General features: G+C 37.2%; 1 protein-coding gene across 4 annotated transcripts in view; it reads right to left on the bottom strand.

Moving 5' to 3' along the window:
• Window positions 1–16,374: 16,374 nt before the first annotated feature.
• The window catches only part of LRRC49 (leucine rich repeat containing 49), a 121,381-nt gene continuing 111,535 nt past the window's right edge, over window positions 16,375–26,220 (bottom strand). For 2 of the 4 annotated variants that reach the window (XM_014780877.2, XM_087428622.1), the window contains one exon: window positions 16,375–17,048. In XM_014780877.2, the coding sequence (XP_014636363.1) occupies window positions 16,845–17,048 (204 nt within the window). In that variant the 3' untranslated portion in view covers window positions 16,375–16,844. Of the gene's footprint in view, window positions 17,049–20,576; window positions 21,157–26,220 lie in introns of all 4 variants that reach the window. The other 2 variants (XR_015551549.1, XR_015551551.1) reach the window with 2 other exon arrangements.

Below are 26,220 nucleotides of genomic sequence, written 5' to 3'. Positions count from 1 at the left end.
TATTTAAATTTATAAATTTCCCTTCAAATAGAGCTTCAGCTATATCCATAAATTTTGACTTAAAATATTTTCATTTCATTCTGTTTTCTATAATATCTTCATGAGTTCCTTTTTAATCTAAGAATTTAGTTGTATGTTATTTCATATCCAGAGGGATTTTAAAAAGTTATTATCAAGAACTGTGAAGAATCTCGGGGCCAGCCTGGTGGCGTAAGTGGTTAAGTGTGCACGCTCTGCTGCAGTGGCCCGGGGTTCGCAGGTTCGGATCCCGGACGTGCACCGACACACTGCTTGTCAGGCCATGCTGTGGCGGCGTCCCATATAAGGTAGAGGAAGATGGGCACAGATGTTAACCCAGGGCCAATCTTCCTCAGCAAAAAGAGGATTGGTGTCGGATGTTAGCTCAGGGCTAATCTTCCTCACAAAAAAATACTGTAAGAAATCTTGGATTTTACCCTACCTGTAAGCTAACAAGGTAGCCAGTCACAGTTTCAAAAAGGCTAGCAGAAGACGTGAGATTCCTAAATCAGAGACAAAGGACTTAATTACTTCATTTTCCCATTGCCTCCCAAATCCCATGAGAGTGATGAATTTGTGAATCTGGGAGGATGCTGCACCCGTGGTAGGTTTGAGTCACAGTTGAAGGACCCTGAGATTAGGAAACTCCAATCTTTTATAAGGCGGCTGTAAGTCAACCCACACAATCTTTGCCCTAGAGGGAGACGTTATCTTCATTTTACTGGACAGCAAACAAACCTGCCCTCTGCCACAGAGGGAGATACTATCTTTATTTTCCAAGGCTATTTGCTACATAAACATCCTTGAAAAGACAGTCCAGAACAAAAACTGACAATGTCTCTCCTCAGAAGACATACAGAAATACAAGAGACCCATGGAAAATTGTCTCCCAACAATTATTCTTTTGCAATTTATTCTAACATAATTGCATTGTGATCAGAGAATGTAGTCTGTATGATATTGACCTTTAGGACTACTTACATAGAAGGCTGGGGAAGGTCTCAAGGAATGAAAACACCACACATCACAGAATCTGCAGAACAACTGCATTCCCAATTCCTTCACCAGGCATTGCCTGCATTCAGAGAATTTCCCTTAAATTCTTGGAAAGAAGCAAGTTATCTCCTCTCGGAAATAAATTTCTTAGGTTGCAATCCACTGTTGTTGAGGGTAAGCAGAGAAAGGGAATGAGGAAGCAATGGCCTTAGTGCAGCTAGTTATCATCCAGGTGTTCTCACCAGGTTCTCAACCTGGGGGGTTTGAGCTGTCCTGATATTCTCCCACCTCCCCAACCCTTCCATTTCCCCAACAGGCACACCTGGCATCTGGGCTGCTCTTGCTAATTTCCTACAGAACTGATAGGGCCATAAAAGATCCTGCCAAAGTAACGTGGGGGGCAGGTAAGAGCAAAATTTACCCCATAGTTGCACCTACTGCCCCACTGTGTTCCCATCCCAGACTGCCACAGCTTCTACACCAGCTCACCACCGTCTGTGGTCTGCTCACGGTCTTCTCAAAGTTTTTATGCTAGTTCCGCAGACTCTGCCTCCTCTCGTCCTCTATTAATTTCTCAACCCTGGCTGCATATTAGTTGGACCTGAGGAGTATTTTAAATACTAGTGCCCAGATTCTGCTTCTGGAGACTCTGATATAATCAGTCCAAGGAGGACCCCTGATTATCAACAGCTTTTAAAGCTCCCTGGGTAATTCCAATATGCAACAAAGATTTTGAATTACTGTCTGTAATTTCCTCTGGGATGATTTTGTGAGAAACCTCACGGCCCAGGTTTCTTAATTTTCCTACCAGGAATTGGAAACTTGTATTTTTTTAATGCTCAAATTATTGAACTCATTTACCTAATAAATAAATAGGTAAATATTTATTTACCTATTAGGTAAATAAATTTATTAAAAATATTAAAAATATTTAAACATTTAACATATTTAATTTATTAAAAATATTTTAAAAAAATATTTATTTACCTAATAGCTTAAAAACAAGTTATTTTGAAAACTTACGCTGACTATAATTTTATCAAATTTTCCTAAATCATTTAAAATGCAATTATAAATTTACTATGGCTGATTACTTTTGAACACTTCAAATATAAAACTTTCACAAATGCAGTGACTACAAAGCTTATTATTATACTTACACTTGAGTGTATTCTAAAGCCTCAGAACAATGGACTTATTCATTTCTTTGATAATTTATGTGCTTGTTTTATACCTTCCTAGGGGATATTAGTATACTTATTTTAATATCTTCCTAAGGTTTCAGTAATATATTTTTATTTCTTCCCAGGGGTGGAGTAATATTACAAGACCCATAAGAAAAAGTATATGTGCTCAGCCCAGCCAAGGCTGCAGGATCTGGATTACTGGCTGATCCATTTTTGGTCTGGGCTCAGAACTCACCATCAGGCTGCATTAACTTCCGGCGTTACTAGAACATGATTTTTAAGGTCACAGCTTCACTTGGGTTTTATTTTTTTACAACCTGGTGTCTTTCAGGAAATGATGTACTTTTAAAGTCTCACTTTGCCAGAGTTACAAAACCCAATGTCCTATCAGTATGATATATTGACTTAGTCTGTTACCTTTTTAAAGAATTATGTATTCCTTATTGGTGTTTTATTAAAATGAGTAGGGCCATCTAGTGGTTTCATTTCCTGTGAGATGAGGCATTGGGTCTGGGTAGTATATTCTTCCTCTTTGGGACATTTGACTAATTCCTTTTTTGGAAGACCCTGTTGAACTTTTCTTCTACTTGGTAATTTTGTGTGATCACAGATCCTCATTAAGTGTTGGACCTTCTTTCCACCTAAATTACTATATGTTAATCCCAGTACCAATCAAACCAGACCTCCTCCTTTTTCTTGATAGAGTCCTGTTTTTTCCAAGATTATTGGTTTACTTAGTTGCATAATTTTATTTTTTCCTCAGAAACAAACATGTGCATATATATTTATGTATTTTTATGAAAAACAGTAATTTAGTGGAGAAACAAAATATCCATATATAAACAATGGCCACTTGTTGAAATCCATTAACATGAAACAAATCCATAATTGGTTATCCATTTTTTGTATTACAACTATATTTTTGTACTCATTATGTTAACTTCGCTCTTCTGAGAATAATTATGAATCCATGGTCTTTCATAGACTCAACTTACTCCAAGTAACCATCATAACAATAATATTTTATGCTCAAATTATCACAACTTGGTCAATGGAAACCTTAAATTGCGTCCTTTGGCCTTTTGATAGTGCCCTTAACTTTCTTTTAATATAAGATTCTTGCTTTCTGGCAACAGTAGGATATTCCAGGGTCCTTCTAATCTTTTTCCCCCTTTCCCAACATAAAGAGCCATCTATCCTTTAGGCAGTCTTGGTTTCTTTTACTTGGCAATAGTATTAGAATAGTGGGCATGTGAGGATGCATATGAAAGATGGGCAAAACTTCTACCACTGCTGTTGAGCCATTTGCACTGGAAATTGTGACTTTAAAAAATAAACCATGTTTCCAATGATTTTTCAAATTTAAAGATATGTTGCTGTACCCTACTTTTCTTATGTAAATAGTATCACCTGCTACTAACACTTTCTCCCCCGGTAACAACACCCAGATCAATAAACATATGTATTCTTAATGCGGTCCAAGAACTGTCCCTGTTCGAGGAATTCAGTCTAGTAGGAGATAAGCTAGATGTAAGATATGTCTCTGTTCTCCTTGTCATAGGGCCTTAGACTTGCTTGTCAGAATATCTCACATCCCTTGGCACATAATACTCCTGAGAATAACTTCATAGAGATTGAGATCAACATAGAGATTTTAAAAAATAGTCACAGAGGTCTCAGAAAACTAAGATAGAAAGACAGTGGCTGGAGACACTCGGAAACAAAGAAACTAGAACAAAGACACCAAGAGATTAATAGAACGAGAGGCAGGGAGATGTGTTTTTTGTGATGAGAAGCGTGAGAGAGACTCCGCTGAGGGGGTGGAGCAGGAAAGACAAAAAGAGGATTACAGAAATATTTGAGACAAAAAATGAAGGGAGAAAAACAGAGGGAGAGAAGACAGATGTGGAGAAAGTGATTGATGTTGAGAGAGAATTTACAGAAAGATATGAGAAGTAGGGAGAGATGGGGAGATAGCAAAGGGAAGAAAAATGGACGAGAGGAGAGAGAAAAGTAGAGAGAGAAGCTTGCTCATAGTTTCTTCCCTAGATCATAAATACAAGCCATAGATTCACTGACTGAAAAAAGCAGCAGGATTTGAATGGTTTTAGCTGAACTCAGATTAAGAAATAAGCTCTATGGGGTTAGGGACATATTCCATTCTCAGTTTTGCTTGATTCTATTGAGCATGGGTCATCAGGCTCCTCATGTTTGGCTACTGCCTCTTTATGTCCATTTTCTTGGCCATCTTAGAGTAATAGGCTTTGTAAGTTCAGCTACTAGATTTAACTTCCCATGATTTATAGTGTCGAAGATCTCTGCATTCTTACATTCTGCGCTGGGATTAGCTGAAAGTCAAAGGTCTCACTTGCCCCACACGCGGTTGATCAGTCCTATCCTGTCACCTTGTCCATCACTGTCAGCAATCTACCCCACAGGGTAGAAGCCAGAAGCATTATTATTCTTAAAAATACTCAAAGCCTGCAGTCTCTGCATCACAATCTTACAAAATCCTCTGCCACTGGCCACCTGTCTCTTCCCACTGTCTAGTTTTATATTCGGCTGGACCACGTGACCAGCACTTCACAGAAACTTGTTGGAAGCATGGCTACCCAGTTCTGCTACTCCAATGTCAGCTTGGGGAGAAAGGCAAGGCCTTGGACATTTGAAAATCTGTAAAGTTAGCGTTTTCAAAGCTAATTGCAAAAACTTTCCTTGGATTCTTCTCGTTCTCTTGTTGCAAAACCATTTCTTCTTGTTAATATGGGCTTATATTACCTGGGGTCTGATCAGGTTGACTTTCTCATGGTGGTGAGGCTAAAGTGGACTCCTTTCCAGACTGCAGGAGTAGGTCAAGGGGCTCATGGCTCCAATGTCAGCATCTACCAAAGCATTGGCCCCAAAACCTGGTATGCATAAGAGTCATCTAGGAGCCTGTTAAAAATGCTGGGACTCACCCACAGGGATTTGTTCCAAGGAAAGGGGATGGGGACAGGTATCTGAATTGCAAGACTCCGACGTGATTCTGCTGTGGGCATCCCCATGCCATTCTTTGAGAAATATTTCCCAGAGTAATGACAGTAGGTCTTTGCTTATATTTTAGGTGTCTTGCCAATCCTGAATCCTGTACAGCCCCCTCTTATTTCAGGCACTAGTACATCTAAGTGTTCAAGTCTTCCTCCCAGACCACATATCTTACTGTTTCTATCTTCAACATCAGTTCCCAGGCTGGATATGCTGTTCAACCTGGCCTGCAGAGCTGATGTAAACTAACTGTGAGCTTTACATCTTATTTAGGATAGGTGGTCCACTCTTTTAGTGCACAATATGTCTCTGTAAATGTGCTGGAAAATCAAAAGTTCAACAGGAGAATTTATATATTATGAGGGACGTTCATTCCCAGAGAGCTGAAAAAATTATAAAATCCATAGTAATGCCCTGCCTCTTAGATTCTATCTTGGATGATATATTTCCAGGATTTTGTACATGTTCTTTACATTTAGTTCTTTTCTTATTATTTATGGCACTTCGTCATGTTTAATGATTTCCATCTTTGACTCTATTGTAGTACCTGTGAGGTTTCACTTCTTATCAGAATTATACATTTTTCAGTTTTCCACTCACTTTGCTGTGCGCACATGGTGATGTTTATAAGACTGAACAGTTGGCTGCTGGGCATGGCCACAACGAGGTAGCTCAGAATGTTCCTTGCTGCCTGGCTTATAAAAGTCTGAACTTTGCATCTAGAAGGTGCATAGAGGTGTCAGTGCAAAGTGCTCAAAACTGTACAATGTAAGGATGTTAAAAGTTGGAAGTTGAGGGCTGTCTCTAAAATGAGAATCCAATTTAAATGTAACTGGTTTACTATACAAAGCCCAAGATAAAGCTTTGTTACTCATCCAGATATTTTGCTAAATGTGCTGGAGATACAGCAATGAAGACATGAATTCAGATATGGTCAGGGAACTTACAGACTGGTGGAGGAGATAGGCAGGTAAATTACAAGTGAATTCTATAAAAGAAATACAGGGTGCTGTGTGCACATTGATAGGAACACCTCATCCAGAGGGGGCTGAGTATGGTTCAGCCAGATGAAAAGGTAGAAAGAAATGTTGCAAAACGTCCGAGGCCTTAGGGACAAGAAATAGCATGGTATTTGTGGCAAATTGTAGTCTTCAAAACGGTTGCAACATTATTTCTTATTCCACATGCTCTTCTGACACTATGACTTTGATACTCCACCTGTCGAGAGCTGGATCTACGTGATCTCAGATCCCAAAGTGACGCTATGTGACTTCTGAGGCTAGGTCGTAAAAGATGACAGAGCTTGGGATGTTTGCTCTTGGAAGCCAGCTGCCATGCTATGATGAAGTCCAATCAGCTACTTTAAGAGGCCAAGTGTAGGTGTCCTGGGTAAAGACCCAGCTGAGGTCCCAGTCAGTAGCCAGCATCATCACAAGATAAGTGAGTGAATAAACCTTCAGAGTATTCCCGACCCCAGCCTTTGCATCTTCCTTGCTAAGGCCCCAGACATCATTCAGCAGAGAAAAAGTTCAGCAGAAGAGAGGGTTTCAAGCATGGTTCAATTAGAGCTCCTTCTCTATATCTCTTTAACTTTTCAGCTCTCCCTTTCTGGGTATGGCTGGTTTCTCTCATGGTATTACAGCAGCTGCAGAAGCTCCAGGCTTCACATTCATACATCTTGGATTCAGAGCAAAAGAAAGAGAGCTCTCTTATTCCCAACCCTTCAAAACAAAAAACAAACAAAAAACTGTACTTCTCTCTGATTGGCCCCACCTGAGCCAATTATTGATGCTAGATAAATTCCATATGTTGATTGGCTTAGGTCTGATCCACTACACAATGATTGTACAAAAGGCATGAGACTATGTTAACCAGCCTATATCAATCAAGACCCATCCCTGGAGCTAGGAAGTGAAGGCAGTCTCACTCAATCAAATTTCTGTTACACTGCTGGAGGAGGATATTTAAAAAAACACACCTATATGTATGTTTCTCAAACCATTTCCTCTAAACCACTGGAGGACACCAGCAGTCTAAACGAGTGGGCTACAGATAGTTTGTTGGTTTCAGAGAGGTCAAAAATACTTTTAAAAATGGTTTTAAAAGGTATTCCACAAATTTGGAACATAAAATTAATTATTTTGACAGAAGTATGGACATGTTCTTATTTTTATATTCTTAAAGATTATCCATGTTCCAGGGGGTCGGCACAGTGGCATGGTGGTTAAGTTTGTGTGCTCCGTTTCGGCGGCCGGGGTTCACAGGTTCAGATCCCAGGAGTGGACCTACGCACTGCTCATCAAGCTATGCTGTGGCGGCATCCCACGTACAGAATAGAGGAACGTGGGCACAGATGTTAGCTCACGGCTAATCTTCCTCAGCAAAAAGAAGAGGATTGGCAATGGATGTTAGCTCAGAGCCAGTCTTCCTCACAAAAGAAAAAAAAAAGATTATCCATGTTCCAATCAGTTGTTTTCTGCTGAGATCAATTAGTATAGTTCCTCTGGGCTAATGCAGCTGCTCACCATTCACATTCTATTGCCCACTAGACTACGAATTCTATGAGGCTGCATCTGTTATTGGTCACTTTTATATCCCCAGCCATAGCACAGTGCCTGGCATATAGTAAGGACCCAATAAATATTTGTTGAATGAATGAGTTTCCTTAATTTGCCTATTTGTCATTTCTAATATGATGTTGTTATCTCCAACTCACAAAAATGGTTTATTGAAGGTCAAGAATAATGATGAACATAATAAATTAATGCAAATAATATAAACTTAAATAGTGAGCTGATTCCAGTGCAAATATAGGATGAGAAAATGAATGTGCTGGGTAAATGGAATTGTGCAAAATGATGATTTGACATAAACAGATGAAAGATAAAAGTGTAAATATGAAGTACAACTGTACATTATTAAGTCTATATAAAATTTGGGTTTTATTGAAATAGTGATGCTTTTACCCTTAGCTCTCAGTTCATTGTCTATTATGGAACTATAAAATCTACCTACCTATCTATCTATCTGTATCAAATATATTATATACATATGTTATAAGTTCTAGGGAAATCACTCAAAAAATAGAAACAGAGCAACATTGGAAAAATGTATGGTTAAAAAATACTCAGTAATTCAAAAAGAAGCAATTAAGGAGGAAAAAAATGAAATAAAAATGTAATAGGTAGAACAAGTAAAAGCACAAATTGAGATGGTTTATTTAAACCAAGTTAGTTTTATAATTATAGTAAATGTAAATGAACTAAATTCACCTTTTAGAAGGCTAGATTGATGCGGCTGGCCTGGTGGCATAGTGGTTAAGTTCGCACGCTCTGCTTCGGCAGCCCAGGGTTCGCAGGTGGATCCTGGGCATGGACCAACGCACTGCTTGTCAAGCTGTGCTGTGGTGGCATCCCACATAAAGTAGAGAAATAGGGGCACAGATGTTAACCCAGGGCCAATCTTCCTCAGCAAAAAGAGGAGGATTGGCAATGGATGTTAGCTCAGGGCTAATCTTCCTCACAAAAAAACAAATAAATAAAAATAAAATAAATAAAAGGCTAGATTGTTGGATTGGATAGAAATATATATTATATGCTGTTTAAAAGAAACACATCTAAAACGTAAGGATATATAAAGGTTTAAATTAAAGCATACAAAAATATCTTGTTCAAATGTTAAGAAAAAGAAATATGGTGTAGCTATATTAATACTGAACAAAATAGACTTTAAGGCAAAAAAAATTTCTAGAAGTAAAAGAGTCACTTCATAATGTCAAAAACATCATCTCACTAGTAAGATATGTCAGTTTTTAATTTGTATGCATCTAATAACATGCCCTTCAATGCATAAAGCAAAAAATAATGGAATACAAAGAGAAATGAACAAATCCACACTCCTCGTGGGAGATTTGAGTCTTTCAATAATTGACAGACCAAGCAGGAAAAACAAAAAAAAGAAGTAGACAGACGATTTGAGCAGCATGCTTAAGAATTTTGACCTAAATTGACATATACAGATGTTATAACCACCCTCCACAAATGAGATGAACTCCTCAGTCAAACTTTGCTTCAGATGCTAACACTGATGATGCTACACCATACCAACAGGACACGAAAAGATTTATTACTCACATAATTGGGCCAAATACTTGGTAATTGAATAACAGGCTTATAAATAACCTCTGAGTCAAAGAATAAATCACAAGGAAATTTAGGATCTATTTCAAAGGATATGGCTCTTCCCCTTTTCTTTAAGAAAATAAAGTAGGAGGGAGGGAACATTTTCCCACTTGTTTTATGAGGCCAGCTTAACCATGATACCAAAACCTCAAAAAGATGCAACATAAAAAATATTACAGACAAATCTCCTTAATAAATATAGACACAAACACCTTTAAACAAATATTGGCAAATAAAATCCAGTAACGTACTAAAGCATATCATTATATTACCCTAGAAATGCAAGGTTCGTTTAACAACATTTAGAAACCAATCAAATGTAATCAATAACACAACAGAACATAGGAGAAGAGCCATATGATTACGTCAATAGATGTAGAAAAATATTTTATAAAAGTCAATATTCATTCATGATAAAAACTCTCAGCAAACTAAGAATAAAAGGTAATTTCCTCAACCTGATAAAGGTTATCTGAAAACCGACAGCTAAACTTCTAATGTGGAAATATTGAACATTTTTACTGTAAGATTAGGAACAAAACAACAACAACCACTCTTCCCATTTCTTTTAGACACTGAACTGGCAGTCCTAGCCTGTATGATAAAGCAAGAAAAAGAAATAAAAGGTATAAAGACTGGAAAGGAAGATGTAACACTGTATTTGTAGACAAAATGATTTTTTTATGTGGCAAATCCTAAGAAATCCACAAAAGAAACTATCAAAATTAATAGAGCATGGTTACAGTATACAAGGTCAGTATAATAGATTCTTGTTATCCACTGCAGTTCTGTTCCATGAAGTTGTTGTGAACATTGAATTAGGGAATGCTTAATATTTGCTCCTAGGGAAAATATAGCATTAGGCTCCTGTGAGCCTCTGAGCACAACATTTTTGTCAATCAATATGTAACTTGTTTTATGTGTGTTTTTGTTTAAAGACATCTAATCAATCAACATTGTTGATTCATTAACATTGAACTCATAGCCAGCAGCACTGTAACTCATGCCTGAACACAGCTTATCTAACATGTGTTTTCCCTGTAAGGCCACCATGACCTTCTTTGCTTAGGAACACTAGAGCACACTTCAGCACTATCCTTGGGGGGCATTTTAAACAGCAAAGACACCAACAAAAACTACAAAATGCAACAAATATGACACTAAATATACTATGAAAAGGACATTTATCTACATTACTGAAAAAAGAAGGTAGAACTTTGCCTTCCTTGACTTCAGCTAAGAACATGGGCATTGACTGGCTCAAATTTTTCATCACTCTGCTCCTGTATGTGAGTAAACATGAAAGTGCTGCAAGTATTGCTTTTGGTGTTACAAATAAACTTTAGCAAGTAGGTGAATTTGCAAATACAGAATCTGTGAATAATGAGGATCAGTTATATATAAAAACAAATTGCATTACTATACATTAGCAAAAACACAAGTGGAAATGAAATTTTTAAATACCTATAATTATTTAAAAAACATGAAATGCTTAGGAATAAATTTATTTCAGAATAAAATTTAAACTTAAACCTATAAAATTTTGCTGAAAAAATGATCTAAATAAATGAAGAGCTATCTCTTCTTCATGGATTGGAAGATTCAATATTATTAAGATGTCCATCTTCCCCGTTTCATCTGTGGACTTAATATAATGCCAATAAAAACCCCAAGATCTTTTTCTTTATAGAAACTGGCAGGTTGATTCTTAAATTTATATGGAAATGGAAAGACCTAGACTAGCTAAAATAATTTTGTAAAAGAAGGACAAAGTTGAAGGAGTTACATTACCTGATTTCAAGACTTACTATAGAACTACGGTAATCATGACAGTGTGATATTCAGGGAAAAATAGAAAAATGGAACAGAATAGTAAGTCTAGAAAGAGATCCACACATATACGGGTCAACTGATTTTTTAAAACGCCGCCAAGGCAGTTCAATGGGGGAAAGGAACTCTTTGTACCAAATTGTGCTGGTGCTCAACTGGGTTTCCATAGGGAAAAGAAAATAAAGTTTGACTCCTACTTCACAGCATTCACAAAAATAATTCAAGCAGGATCATAGTCCTGAATGTAATTGCTAAAACTATAAAGTTTCTAGAAGAAAAAAGAAGAGAACATCTTTACAAACTTGGGCAGGCAAACTATTTTAGAGAGAACACTAAAAAGCACTTGCCATAAAAGAAAAATTGATGAATTGAACTTTATCATACTTCAAAACAAAAGTATTGTAACTAGAACATATAAGAACTCACATAAATCAATAATAAAAGGATAAACAATTCAAGTTTTAAAAAAAGAGGCAACAGACCTAAACATTTAATTCACAAAAGAAGATACAAAAATGACCAAAAAAGGCACATAAAAATGTGATCAACATCATTAGACATCAGGGAAAACAGAATTAAAGTAACAATGAGATGGCTGAAAAAGCCACACTAGAATAGCTAAAAATAAAAAAGGCTCACAGCAACAAATGTTGGCAAACATGCGGAGCAGTTGGAACTGTCTATACATTGCTGGAGGGAATGTAAAATTATACAACCATGTTGAAAAAACGTATGGCAGTTCCTTATATAGTTAAACTTAAAACTGTTCCATGACCCAGCAGCTCCACTGCACAAAAAGACTTGTATAAAAATCTTTATTCATAATAGCCGCAAGGTAGAAACAACCCAATGGAATGGATAGACAAATTGTGGTATCTTCATGCTACACAATAAAAAACAATCAATTACTGATACATGAAACAATATGAGTGATTCACAAAAACAATATGTTAGGTAAAAGAAGCCCAACACAAGAATACATACTGTATGGTTCCATTTGTGGGAAGTTCCAGAATAGATAAAACTAATCAATGGTGAAAGAAACTAGAAAAATAGTTGCTCATAAGGGAGGGGCAAGGATTGACTAGAAGAATTTATTCTGAAGTGATTAAAATGTTTTATATCTTAATTGAGATGTTGATTACATTTTTAAAATTAATCAAATTATACACTTAAGTGTATTTCACTGTATATTAATTTCATCTTTTACAAAAAGCCCTTGAACAATCTCTTCTCTGTGCAAAAGCCACCCTTAAGTACACACACACTTCACATTAACACATCAGATTGCAAAACTGAAAATCTAATTGTCAGTGAGTATGTGGAACAACTGGAACTTGTATTCTCTGCTTGTGGGAGCATAAACTGATACAAATCACTTTGGAAAGCAATTTGACAATATTTAATAAAGTTGAACGTGTGCATATGACCCAGCAATTCCACCACTAATTGTTTACCTCCCCAAACTCACATGTGAACAAGTAGATTCAAAGCAGTATTGTCTGTAATAGCTACACACCAGAAATCACTCAATGCTCAGCAACGGGAAAATGGATATATACATTGGGCATCACCCATAAAACTGAATATTAAACAGCAGTAAAAATGAAAGAAGCAGAGTGACTCCCATTAATTATGTTTCTGAATACAGCTACACAGAAACAGAATATTGAGTGAAAAAAAAGATGCGAAAAATACATATTGCATGATACCATTTATATAAAACTTGAAAATATAAAAACTCAATAAACTCCCTATGCATGTAGGCATAAATAGGAATGGTATGAAAACGTGAATGAATAATAAGCATCAAAATCAAGATAGTGGTTACCTCTAGGGAGAGAAAGAAGTATACAGGGGCTCCATCTCTATGTTTTATTTTTAAAATCTGAAGCAAATGTGGAAAAATATTAATATTTGTTATGCTTGGTGGCGGATACAGGGTATTTATTTGAGATACTGTTCCACATGCATTTCTGCATGTTGAAATATTTCAAGATAAACAAAGAGAAGTCAACTCTCCAATCACTCAAGCTTAGAGAGACTGGTGTAAAGAATTAATAAATAGTTTCACTGTTTCCTGAAGAGAAATTGCAAACTATCTGACTGCCCAAGAAATACAGGAGTCATTTATTCTTTGGAGCTTTGGGTATACTTTAGCTCATTTATTTATCCTTATCTTCTTTCCACAAAGGATTCAAGGTAGCTTGCAACAAAAGACACATACAATGAGACAGGAAAATGTAAACGTAAGTAGAATATCAGGATCAAAGATAACAAATATTCCATTAATACTGGTTAACCACAGTTGCTGTGATTAAACCAAGTTTCAAACTTGGCTCTGAACTTCTTGGCAACAGTAACCATTCCATCTCCAGCTGACCCATAAAAGCAGGTTATGAAAACTAACCTTTGTTCTTCAAGATTTAAACTGAATATTGTCCTGAGCAGTCTCTTTGTATTCTGTTTTTCATTTTGCCTTGCTAACTAGCCAGGTTCTTCTTTCTTTTGTCTTCCTCTCCCCTCCCCTCTCCTCCTTTCCCTTTCCTTCCTCGTTCCTTGCTTCCTCCCTCCCTCCCTCCCTTCCTTCCGTCTTTCTTTCCTCCCTTCCCTCTATTTCCCTCCTTTTCATTCTTTCATTTATTTTACCCAGATACCAGATCCTTAAGACTAGCGGTGGTTATGAATGTAGGTCCTATCTACTATTTATTGGATGAAATACCCTTGGGTGAGGTTTCTAACCTCTCTATGCCTCAGTTTTCTAATGTTCAAATGGGCATATCTGTCATACCTATATCACAGTGTTAGGAGATTCAATGAGATAATAATGCATGCAAAGAGCTTAGAATAGTGCTAGACACTGCTCAATAAATCTTAGTTGTTATGATTATTACTACTCAGTGAAGGAGAATACGAATCCCAAGGTATTCCGTGCCATGGTCAGGAACAGATCAGGAGCAGGGCAAGGCTTCACTGTCTCATATGCCAGGCTGTCAGTGGAGGGAAGCTTGGGAAATGGGGAGCTGATACCAGCACCATCCTCAGATTTAGGAGCACAGTTAACTAGCCTCATATCCAACAGCACACTTAGCAACCACCCCAAGATCCAGCAGCACACGGAACCATCTAGCTACTGCACCCGAATATGAGGGACAGTATCTCCCCAAATGGGGGACACTGGACATTTCCGCTTTTGAGGTAACCACAATATTCTGTTTCTCCTTGAGATTCCTTTTCAAAAAAAGCACTCCTTCAGCACACACTAGCCTGGACAGTCTCAGACTGTGGGATATGCATCTCTTCCCCTTTCCTGAAGACCCTGGCAAACCCAAATAGAGAAGACAACTTGCTCTAGGGATCACCATTAACAACTTAGGACCCTCACTTGATTCCAGACCCAGTAGACCCAGGTCACCTTGTCTTTCCATCTGGAGATCATCCTCACCTAGGAACTCCTGCAAGCAAAACAGTTTGGGAGGAAGCTGAGCTGAAGGGGACAGGAACTAGATGGGAAGACATAGCCATTGGAGTTTGCAACCAGGCAAAATACAGATTCAAGAAGTAGAAATCAATTGGTATGGGATAGTGGGGGCAGACAAGAGAGAGCTCAGGAACAAAGGGCTGAGAAACCAAGTGACTAAAGCTGGGGCATAAGGCAGTTTGGTTTTAGCAACAAGACAGAAATCCTATTACTAGGCCTGAAGCAGAAGGCCTAGGTAGAGCCAGCAGTGCCTGGGTAGGTTTGCTGCTAAGTCATTGAGTGCTGACCTACGGTTCCTTAAATTCCCAGAACCAGGGAGGACCAAAAATGCACATAAATGTGAGAGTCAAGTCCCCCTAGCATCAGGGATGGGTTAACGGAGGAGAGGCAGCATTCAGGAAGCTAGAGAGATTATTTATTAAACAGCCAGGCCATTCACCTGCAAAGCCTAGAGCGAGCGACAGTTCCCCACACTCCAGAGGAATAACAAGTTCTTGCCTTTCCTGTTTACTAGAAGTCCATGAGCAAGATATTCTTGGTGGTTCTGTCAACATCACCCTCAAGGTAAGATCTCATTTCTATACCAAACAAGATATAAACCCCAGAGAGATTACCTTGGATCATCAAGAAATGCTAATAGCTCTTTCTGTCCTGGGGCACCAATTCTGTGGTTCAACTTATATCTAGAAGAAGAAGAAGAGCGCCATTTATTGGGTGTTCGCTGTGTGCCAGGCATAATAAATGCTTTAAATGCATTATCTCATTTGATCCTCACAACAATCTTATGAGGTAGGTTCTATTATGAGGAAACTGAGGTTCAAATTGGTCACAAGCTATCAAGCTGGTAGCTTAAGTTCCAAGATGCAAACCCAGGACAATGTAACTTAAAAGGTCACGTTCTGAAGTTATGTTAACCTCCTAAACTTGAGCACTTCTTCTTGGGGGTGGATGACCTAGAGTTCTTAAGGATGTGAGCCTTTCTTAGAACCGCAAAAGTAGCTTACCTAGCTTCCTTCCAAGCATTTCTGTATGACTTTGTTGTCCTATAACTTCATTCTTGTTTTCCCACATCCTGGTGGTTCTGCTGACAGAAGAGCTAGTAGGCAAAATCTGAGTAAGTTGGAGAAGTCCTATTTATTACCTGTAAGATTGTTTTCCTGAAGTTGTATCATCGCTAGCTATGGTGATTGGCTCCAACCACCCTCCTCACCAGCATGAACTAGGACAAAACCCTGCTGACATCCTGTTTACCTGTTTGATCTTCATATGGAATTAGAAAAATTAGAATCTTTCATCCATGAATTCCTAAATCTTCTGAGGTACAGGTACACATGCTTACCTGAAAAAAGAGCCCCAGAATAGCTAACAACAGAAGGAAACACCTTTCAGAGAAGATCACTTACTGATGTGTAACTGCATTTTACATTCACTAAGGATCACTTAAGACAAAGCATTTTTTTCCCACCCTAGTTTTGACTCATTTTCACATTTTCTGCCCACAGTGACCCCCAGGATCTCCTGTAGTACCCTGAGGAGAACAGCATCCCTAGAATAAGACCTCTTCCTACAGAAGTGAAGAGAAGGGCTCCTACTCAGCTAAGGAGAAACATACAGTAAATACGATAATTCTCACTGGATTAAGGAGGCAAACTTTTTTTTTTTACTAATTTATTAATAAGTTTATTCTTTACTCATAAAAAAGAACATATTTTTGGCTTTGAAATCATGACATAAAATAAAAAGGCAAACAACTGGAAATTTTCGGCTGAAAGTAGGTAAAAGCAACTCATGCTGAACCATGAGCAAACACTGCGTGCTTTGGGCTACAGCAGGGGCACCAATCAAAGCAAGAACCGAAGATGCAGTGCTAATTCAAGGTCCAAGCTGTCTCTGAAGACTGCTTAGTTCCCAAATGTTGTCTGGTCAACATATGTAGGAAATTAATCTTCCCTTTCTCTCTCTTTCCTTCCTAACCTTTAATTACAAGAACAGTAGGCAATAATAGCTTGATGCTAGTCTTGCTAGTTTGTAGGATAGTGTTGTTGTTGTTTTAACATGTTTAACCTACATATTTTCAACCTTAAAAAACATAAAACTGCTAAAATCATCTGTAACTACAAGTCATTTCTATTTTTGGTCAGTTATCTTCTGTAGGCAAAGCTTCATGTAGGAATTTTTATTGCGGATTTCTATGACCGCATCCCTAACAAGCTCAATGAACATCTGTGGCCAAAGCTTCTGCAAAGCCTCATTTTTCATGTTGATCTCTGTGGCTTCCTTCACAAGGTCCTCAATATATGTCTTGCAGAATTTCTTTTTTTCCTTTATTTCCTGTTAAAAAAAGAAAAAATTGCATTGAATCATAATTAATCCAAAAGCCAAAGCAACAATCAGCTGAACCAGAGAAACCTGAAATAATCTATTCTTACCCCCAACCCTCAGAGCAGGAATACTTTCCTAGACACTCTTGACAGAGCCCCACTTGAGTAAAGGCAGCAATAAGGAGCTCACTACTTCCCAGCCCACTCCTACCTCTGTTGGACAGCTCTGTTAGAAAATGTGTTTCTTTATTCAAATCACTGGCTCATAACTACTATTTCTCCCTTGGTAGACTTTCTCCTCCCTCAGTTCAGGCCGTTTAGTTCACACAAGTCAAGTGAATGCACAGATTCATGGTTTCTAGTGGTAACTGTATCAGAGTACTGATACTGACAATCTTAATTGTATGAGGTGAGCTAATATCCATATACATACTTTAAATACCCATACTCTGAATTCACTCTGTATTTTAGGAAAGCATATAGTGATACATTACACTGACTTATGTGGCCTAGACCATTTGGACAAAGTTGGGGCAAAGTGTATAAGGAGGAAGAGGAAACATACACAAGCCTGGGACCCAGAACTTGGCCTTTAAAAGAAATGGTGCACCCACTCAACTTCTGGGTCTGGCAGTCTGCAAATGAAAAACCTGGGTTGAAAATACCACAGGGAAAGTTTTGGGCCCAAGGATATTTGGGCTTTGGGCCCCAAATTCATCCCAGAGGCTGAAACAAGGCCATTTTTTTAAATGCAAGAATTCAACATTAATTTTGGCTATTGATACTTTTGGGGAGTATAAAGGCACGATGATGGAAAGTGTCATAATATATACGGAGAAATCAATGGATAGATAAGATAATTAGAATTATAAGGGAAGCAATTCACATCAACGAAGGAGGAAAGAAATAATAAACGTCAACGAGACAATAGGTTTAACTACTTGGAAAGGATCTACTGAAACCTCCAACTCAAATCAAAATACCAGAATAATTTCAAGATGAATTAAAGAGTTAAATTTAAAATATCAACAGATATTGCCATTAAAATTACACTTATGGGGCCGGCCCTGTGGCTTAGCGGTTAAGTGCGTGCTCTCTGATGCTGGCGGCCCGGGTTCGGATCCCGGGCGCACACCGTCGCACCACTTCTCCGGCTACGCTGAGGCCGCGTCCCACATACGGCAACTAGAAAGCTCTGCAACTATGACATACAACTAACTACTGGGGCTTTGGGGTGAAAATAAATAAATAAATCTTTAAAAAAAAAAAAAAAAAAAAAAATACACTTATGAAGATCTATAATAACAAGGAAAATACATTATAATGTTAAGTGGAAAAAGAAAAATACAAAATGAAATTTTGATAGAGGTTGAGGTATACAAGTGTATGTATTTGTCAAAACTTAGCAATTGTACACCTAAAATTTGTATTTCATTGTATATAAATTTTACCTCAAAAGAAGAAACTTTATCAAATATCAAATACTAAACTCCAATTAATGATATGCATGCTGAATTATTCAGGGAGAAGCATGCTAATGTCTGCAATTACTTTGAAATGAATTAAAAAAATAAAGTGGGTTGTTGATTGGATAAAGGATGGGTAGATGCACAGATATGTGACAAGCAAGAACACTGTAGAGCACAATGTTAATAGAAGAATCTAGGTGTGGGTGTATGGGTGTTTTCTGTAAAATTCTTTCAACTTTGCTGTATGTTTTCAATTTTCAATAAAAGTTAGAAAAAATATATAGAAAATGATTCATAGAAAATATATTGAAGTGTCATTAAGACTGTCTTTGCGTTGTAAGACCATGAGTATTTTTTCCTCCTTTTTCCTATTTCTCTTCCTTTTCCAAATTTTTACAGTCTTTAAAAAATAAAATATGTTTTAGATTCTTGATCAATTAATGTAAGTCAATGATGAGTCCCAACTGTCACTAACTTTCCCTAACAGAGGCATATTTTGGAAATTTTCTTATGACGTAAGATTTCTCTAAATAATCACTCACCATTCAGGGGTCAACATGCTGATTTGATTTACTTCATGTGCTAAAAACAACAGGTCAAGGGTTGACCTATCATAAAAATATGTACAGATTTTGATGGGTGATAAATAACAAATGATTCCAGCCGGCTACTTCTCCGATGAACCTCACTTCTCTAACTCTGAAATATAGTCTGGGTCTTAGTCACCTGCACTACGTTAGGTCGTTGATGAGAACAGCATTTAGCTGCTCCCTTTTAACACTCAGTAAATTTGGCCTACCCAGGGACTACCAGGAAGAAAGACAAGTGTGACTCACCAGAGATCAATAATTAAAATGAGCAATATTTTACAATGAGCAATGCATTTATACAAGTAGAAGGCACAGAGCATATTTAGTGAATGTCTCTTTTGCAGATTTCTAAGTTTCTTAAAACATGATTTTGAATTAAAACAAAAAAAGATAAAGTTCTAGCAGTAAGACTGGAAAAAATTTTATAGTAATTTAGGAATAACAAAGATTTAAAAAAATTTTTAAATGATATATTTTGTTAAGTAATTTATACATAATACAAATTAAAATCAACTTTTCGTAATTGGCATAATGCAATTTTTGTGCTTTAAGATTTCCTGCTATGGTTTCTTCCATTATTTCTTTATAAACATGTTGATACAGAAATATATCTGCCATAATAAACCTTAACTTAGTAACTGTGTTTGAAAGCATTTTTACTTCATCATTTATCGTCTCCTCCAAGCCAATTACTCTGCATCTCTGTGCAGTATACTCTAAAACTCATCAACTGTCCGCCAGGATGACTCACTCTGCCTGTCCAGAATGATTCTGTTAAGGAGCACATTAGAGATACCTCTTGCCCTGACCCATCAAGGAGTTGTTGCTCTTTGAATAATGCTTTTTCCGTTCTTAAATGCTTTCATATACTTATTTTTTTCCTATCCCACAATATCCTTGTGGGGTTCATAAAGCAAGTATTTTACAAGTTCAATCCCAATGAAATTAACTCTACACAATATTGTTTATATTATTTCATTGAACTAAAATTTTGTTGTCATGAAGATGGTTTGGAAAAAACAAAGTAGGTCAAAGGTGGGATCTGTCATAGAGCAATTTTAACCATAATGGTACTGGTATTGGGATTCAATCCCTATCACTATTTTATAAATGGGAAACTAAAGTCAATAGAGGTTGAGAGACTTGCTCAGGATTAGATTGATTATCATCTACTAATACTTACCTAGAGAAAACTCTAATCTAGTCCTTCAACAACCTACAGTCTAGCTGGAGAGACGGCCTACACATATGCAAAGCTAATTAAAAAAAATTAAACAGTAAATAAGTGCTGAATGAGATATTTAGACAGCAAATATAATCAGTGCTCAGAGAAGAGAGAGCTGTTTGCACTGGGGTGGTCAAGAAGACTTCAGAAAGCAGAAGGACATACTACGAAAGAGTCCAAGGTCAGGAATCAGAAGGTCTGAATTCTAGAGGCAGCTCAGTCAGTAACTCACCATGTGATCCCGAGCAGCTCACCTGAGTTTCCAGTTTTCCTCATATGTCTAAGAACAAGATTGGATTCTTTAAAGTCCCTTTCAGCTCTCTGATTCTATGTCCATCTTAAGTCTTTTTTAGAACGAGTCAGGAGAATGGATGGACAATTACCAAGCAACAGAATTACAAATGTCATATGGATAATGACAGGGTCTGCTTATCCTGATTTGTGAGGAACGCACTTCAATTAATTCCCTCAACCACTCAGGATGTACAGAAGAGAGAGACTGAGCACTTTGTGCTGCAGTGATTTAAACATTTTTCAAGAAGTGGGGAGCATGGTATAAGGGAAGGAACGCTGGGTTGTGAGTCAAGACACAGTGATGAAGGGACTAGGGCAAGATCTTCCAGGTAATAAGTGGTAGAATCAGGGACTCAAATCCAAGTCTCCTAATGGCCTAGTGTTCTTTCCAAAATATTATGTGACTTCAGATTCCTCCTTTCCCTTTGATATTTCTCAAACCAGGAATCAACATTCCCTGTCTTGACTTTTTCGTTGCTTATTTACTGCTCAAACCACTTTAATCGAGACTCTGCTTATACGACTCCACTGAAACTATTCCTGTTAAAAAAAAAAAAAAAAACACCAATGACCCTGATTGCCAAATTTATCAAATTTTTTTTCTTTCTAGTTTGTGCCCTGGGGGTATTAGAAAATCATAGCCTACTCAACCATGTCATAAAGATTTTCACCTACTTTTTAAATGAGAACGTTCAAGTTTTGTTTTTCATACTTGGGTTTTTATTTGATCTGGAAATAATTTTTGTTGTATGGCGTGAAGTAGGGGTTCAATATGTATTCCTGATGTGATAGTCCATTCCCTCAGTACCATTTATTGTATAGTCTGTCTACACTAGTCCACAATACCTGCTATCTGTATAAAGTTTCCCCATACACATGGGATACTTCTGGCTCTCTATTTTGTCCACAGGTCTACTTGTCTATTCCTACACTACCTAAATTACTGTGCTTTATAATAATACTTGCTATCTGGTAAGGCAAGCTCTCTTACTTTCACTCTTGTGTATTTCAGGTCCTTTGCTCTATCAGATAACTTTTAGGCTTAACTGGTGAGTTTCCACAAATAACACGGTCCAAATTTTGATTAGAACTGCCTTATATTTATGGATGGATTTAGGAAGAGTTCACATCTTTACCAGGTAGAAAGTTTCTGTCCAGGAACAAAAAACTATCTATTCAGTTCTTCTTCAATGTCTTTCAATAAAATTTTATAATTTTATTGAAAACTTCATACAGGGCTTATACATATTTTATTATTCATTCCTACAGGGTTTGTTATTATGGTAAATGGTATATTACTTAAAATTTGTTTGTGAATAGGTAATACAACCTATATTGAATCATTGACTCCTTTTCTGAATGATTTCTAAAAGCTCTTTATAATTTAGCGAGATTAGATGCAAACTATTTTCTCAGTTTTCATTCATCTCCACTTATTTTATTCCCCTGGAGGTCTTTCTCAGCCCAATACTACATGGTAACTTTCCATGGTTTCTTGCAGAAATGTTATGCTTTCACTATAAACTTTAAAATCTCTGACCCATTTAGAATTTATGCTGGTATAAGATACAATGTCTGAATCTAGCTTTTTTTCCTCAATTCCCTAATTATTTCCAAATCACTTAATAGATAGTCCACCTGACTGGTTTGAGACTATTCTTTGTCATGTAATAAATTCTCTCTTGTATTTGGATGTATTCTTGACTTTTCCATTCTATTCTATTAGACTATCTCTTCATGATCATCCTGTTTTAATTGATAAGCCTTTATAATATGCCTTAATATCTAGTAGTGCTATTCTTCTCCTCATGGTTCTTCTTTTTCAGAGTTTTTATGGCTATTTATGTTTATTTTCCCACATGTACTATAGGATCTACTTGTTTAAAAAAAAACCTCAATGAACAATTTTTGGTATTTTTATTGGGATCATATTAAAATCTTAAATTAACTTAAGGAAAACTGATATATTTTGCTTTAGATCCTTCTTATCCAAAACATGGTAGATTTTTCCATTTGCATAAATCTTTTGTGTGCTTCATTAATGTTTTAAAGTTTACTTCATATAGATCTTGCATATGAGGTATTTTATCTTTTTGTGTTGCTACTGTGAGTTGAATCTTTTCTTCCATTATATTTTCTTTTTTGTTGTTGTTTATATACATGGAAGCTGTTGGTTTCTGCTCCATTACTGAATTTTCTTACAGCTTTTTATAGTTTCTCAATTAATTCTCTTGGGATTCCCAGGTATTCAATAATATTATCTGTAAATAGTAAGTTTACTCCCTTCTTTTCAAGTTACCACTGATTTCTTTCTCTTGTCTAATTGCATTGTCTGTATTGATAAATAATAATGGTGATATTGGACATTCTTGTCTTGATATTGACTTCAAAGACGCATTAGCGTTCTACTGCTATGCAACAAACTACTTCAAACCTAGCGGCTTAAAACAACACACATGGCCGGCCCCGTGGCTTAGCAGTTAAGTGCACGCGCTCCACTCCTGGGGGCCCAGGTTCGGATCCCGGGCGCGCACAGACGCACCGCTTCTCTGGCCACGTTGAGGCCGCCTCCCACATACAGCAACTAGAAGGTTGTGCAGCTGTGACATACAACTGTCTACTGGGGCTTTGGGGGGAAAAATAAATAAATAAAATCTTTAAAAAAAAAAAAAAACAACACACATCTATGATCTCACAGTTTCCATGCATCAGGGGTCCATGCATGGGTTAGCTGGAAGCTCTGCTCAGGACTTCACAAGGCTTGAGTCAAGATGTTGGCCAGGCTATGTTCTTTTCTGAAGCTTAGGGTCCTCTTCGAAGCTCAGGTAGTTGTTGGCAGAATTCATTTCCTTGTGGTTATAGGTCTGCAGTCCTATTTTCTCACTGGCTGTCAGCATGGGGCTACTCTGTAGAAGCTTCTGACAGTTCTTTGCCACGTGACCCTCTCAAAATATGGTGGCTTACTTCTTTAAGGCCAGTAGGAGAATCTCTCAGGGAAATTGTAAATCTTTTTTTAAAGGACTTGCCTGGTAGGTCAGGCTCACCCAGGATAATCTCTCTTTTTATTAACTCAAAGTCAACTGATTAGGGATCTTAATTATATCTGCAAAATCCTTTTATGTTTTCCACATTCCATTGGTTAGAAGCAAGTCACAGGTCTTACCTGCATTAGGGGAGGGAATTATACAAGAGTGTGGATACCCAGGGTTGAGAATCATGGAGGCTATCTGAGTTAGAATTCTGTCTACCGCTAACGCTAATGTTTCTAGAATTTCTCCATCATGCATGATGTTTACTATCCAATTTCTCTTCATCCTACTTATTGAGTTAAAAAAATTTTAGAACGGGTGTTGAATTGTGTGAAATGCCTTTTCAATGTCTATAGAAATAATCACAAGTTTTCATCTTAGATTTATTAATTTACTAATATTGAATCTTCCTTGCATTCCTAGAACAAATCACCCTTGACTGTGATGTTTGTTATTCATTTAATGTTCTGCTGTATTTCGCTTGACAACAGTTTTAAAGGATTTTTGCATCATCAACATTCTTAGGTATTTGGTCTGGCTTTTCTTTTTCCATGCAATCCTGACAGGTTTTGGAATCAGTGTTATTGCTGTCTGTCTTGAAAATATGTAAAAGTTTTCCTTCTTTTTCAATACTCTTAAACAATTTAAAAATCATTGGAATTATCTGTTCCTTAAAGAGTTGGTAGTTTTCTCTACGAAACTGTTATTTTGCATGCAGCTCTTTGACATTTTTCTAAATGTCTTTTATAGAAATTATATTAATTTTTGACTCATAGAACCAACTGCTTTCAGGAAGAGAAGGACTCATAATCCTGCCAGGGTGCCTTTCATTTTCCTCTTCTGGCAGCATCATGAAGCCCTGATTGGCTAAAGGATTACATTCAATCTCTTTCACATAGCCCTCTTACTTCCTTCCAGTCTCTTCTTTTAACAGCATCTATCTCAATCTCGGTGCTTCAACAACACTGAACTGCTTATAGTTCCTGGCCTCTCCTTATCTGTTTTATATTTCCATGCTTTTTATTCACACTGTGCTATCTGCCAGAACTGTCCTTTCCCCTTTGTCATATAGTTATTTTATCCTTTAAGACTCACCTCAGGAAGCTTCTCCTCTAGAAAGCCTCCCTTGACCTGGGTTAACTATCCCATCTCTACTCTCTTGATATACTGATTTATAATTATCCCTGTATATGTCTACCTCCTCCATTAGAATGTAAGATCCAAGAGGATAAGGACAGCGACTTCCTATAGCCCAAGTATATGTGTGATAGGTGCTCAATATGCGATTTTTGAATGAATGGAAGTATGAATGTAGAGAGGCCTCAGATGAGACAGAGAATTAGCTGACTTGAAGTATTTGAAGAGTTTTCATAAGAGACTTGTTCTCTTTTCTACATAAAGTGGTACTAGGATCATTAAATGAAAGTTATTAGCTTAACATGTAAGAATTTTTTCACAGTTGGAGCTGTTTAGTAATACACAGCTACCTCACGAAGCGGCGCCCTTTCTTGCACTAGAAGAATTTAAAGCAGAATCTGAACATCTTTTGGGATGCTATAAAAAATATTGTTGCATTGAGTTTTCAAGTGATTTTCAAGCTGTAATCCTTAGAGCCCTATGGGTTCCAAAGAGATGTTTCAGGATTAGGGGCGAGGTGAAGGGAAAGTACTAGAAAAGAAGATGCAATCAGATGAAGCTCTGAACGCTCTACTTTCCCTCTACAACAGCAGCAGCTCTGCTCTTTTGCTTTGTTTCGACCTACTGGATTTTCATGCTACAATATGGTTTGAATAAAGACTCCCACTGCTGGTGAAAAACAGTTGAAAACTGCTTGCCTGGCCATTTCACTTCAAATTATATATATAACCACCTGTGAGTTATATAAATATATATGAGTTAAAAATATATAAATAACTCACAGTGCCATGTATATAAGTCATAGATGGTCAATCAATGCTGCCTGCTCTCTATCACGTTCATTTGCCCTTTCATGCCCTCAAAATCTCTTGTAGAATCTTAACATTCTATTGCTAGTTAGAGGACCAGCTTCCTTATGAGCTCCATCAAGGCAGGCACTGCTTGCTTTTCCTCTTTATTGCTCCCTGAGCACCCTAACACTGTATTCCTCCAAGAAACCTCCAAACACATAAAGAAATAAAGAACTGGTTCCAGCTTTCCTGGCTAAGTAGCTACAATGGAAACAGAAAAGATCAAAATTACATTACCCGATTAAGAATATAGTAGTTAATGGTGTAGGAGAATGAAAGAAGTAAATTAAAACATCAAGGACTCAGGCAAAGAGAACAGAAATGGAGGTTCTGCTGCGTCCTCTGCTGGTCTGGCATGGGCTAGTTAAGTCCTCACAGCCAGCCTATAACCCTTTTCTTAATTCAGAGAGATCAGGACCCTTGGGCCTACTTTGGTCTAGATTTTTGGTATAGATTTCTTTTGAACACTTTTTTCTGCTAAAATAAAGATATTGGAACTATGAGCTCTACTTTTTCCTAATGCCTTGGTGCCCACTGTCCTCAGCTTTGTATATAAAGTTGGCTAACGCTCCAGAACAAAAAAGGTT

The sequence above is a fragment of the Ceratotherium simum genome, chromosome 3 (genome assembly GCF_057802395.1).
Source record: "Ceratotherium simum simum isolate JZ-2026a chromosome 3, ASM5780239v1, whole genome shotgun sequence".
Classification (NCBI taxonomy): Eukaryota; Metazoa; Chordata; class Mammalia; order Perissodactyla; family Rhinocerotidae; genus Ceratotherium; species Ceratotherium simum.
Note: the sequence above shows the minus strand (reverse complement) of the source record. Positions and strands in the feature narration are given on the sequence as shown.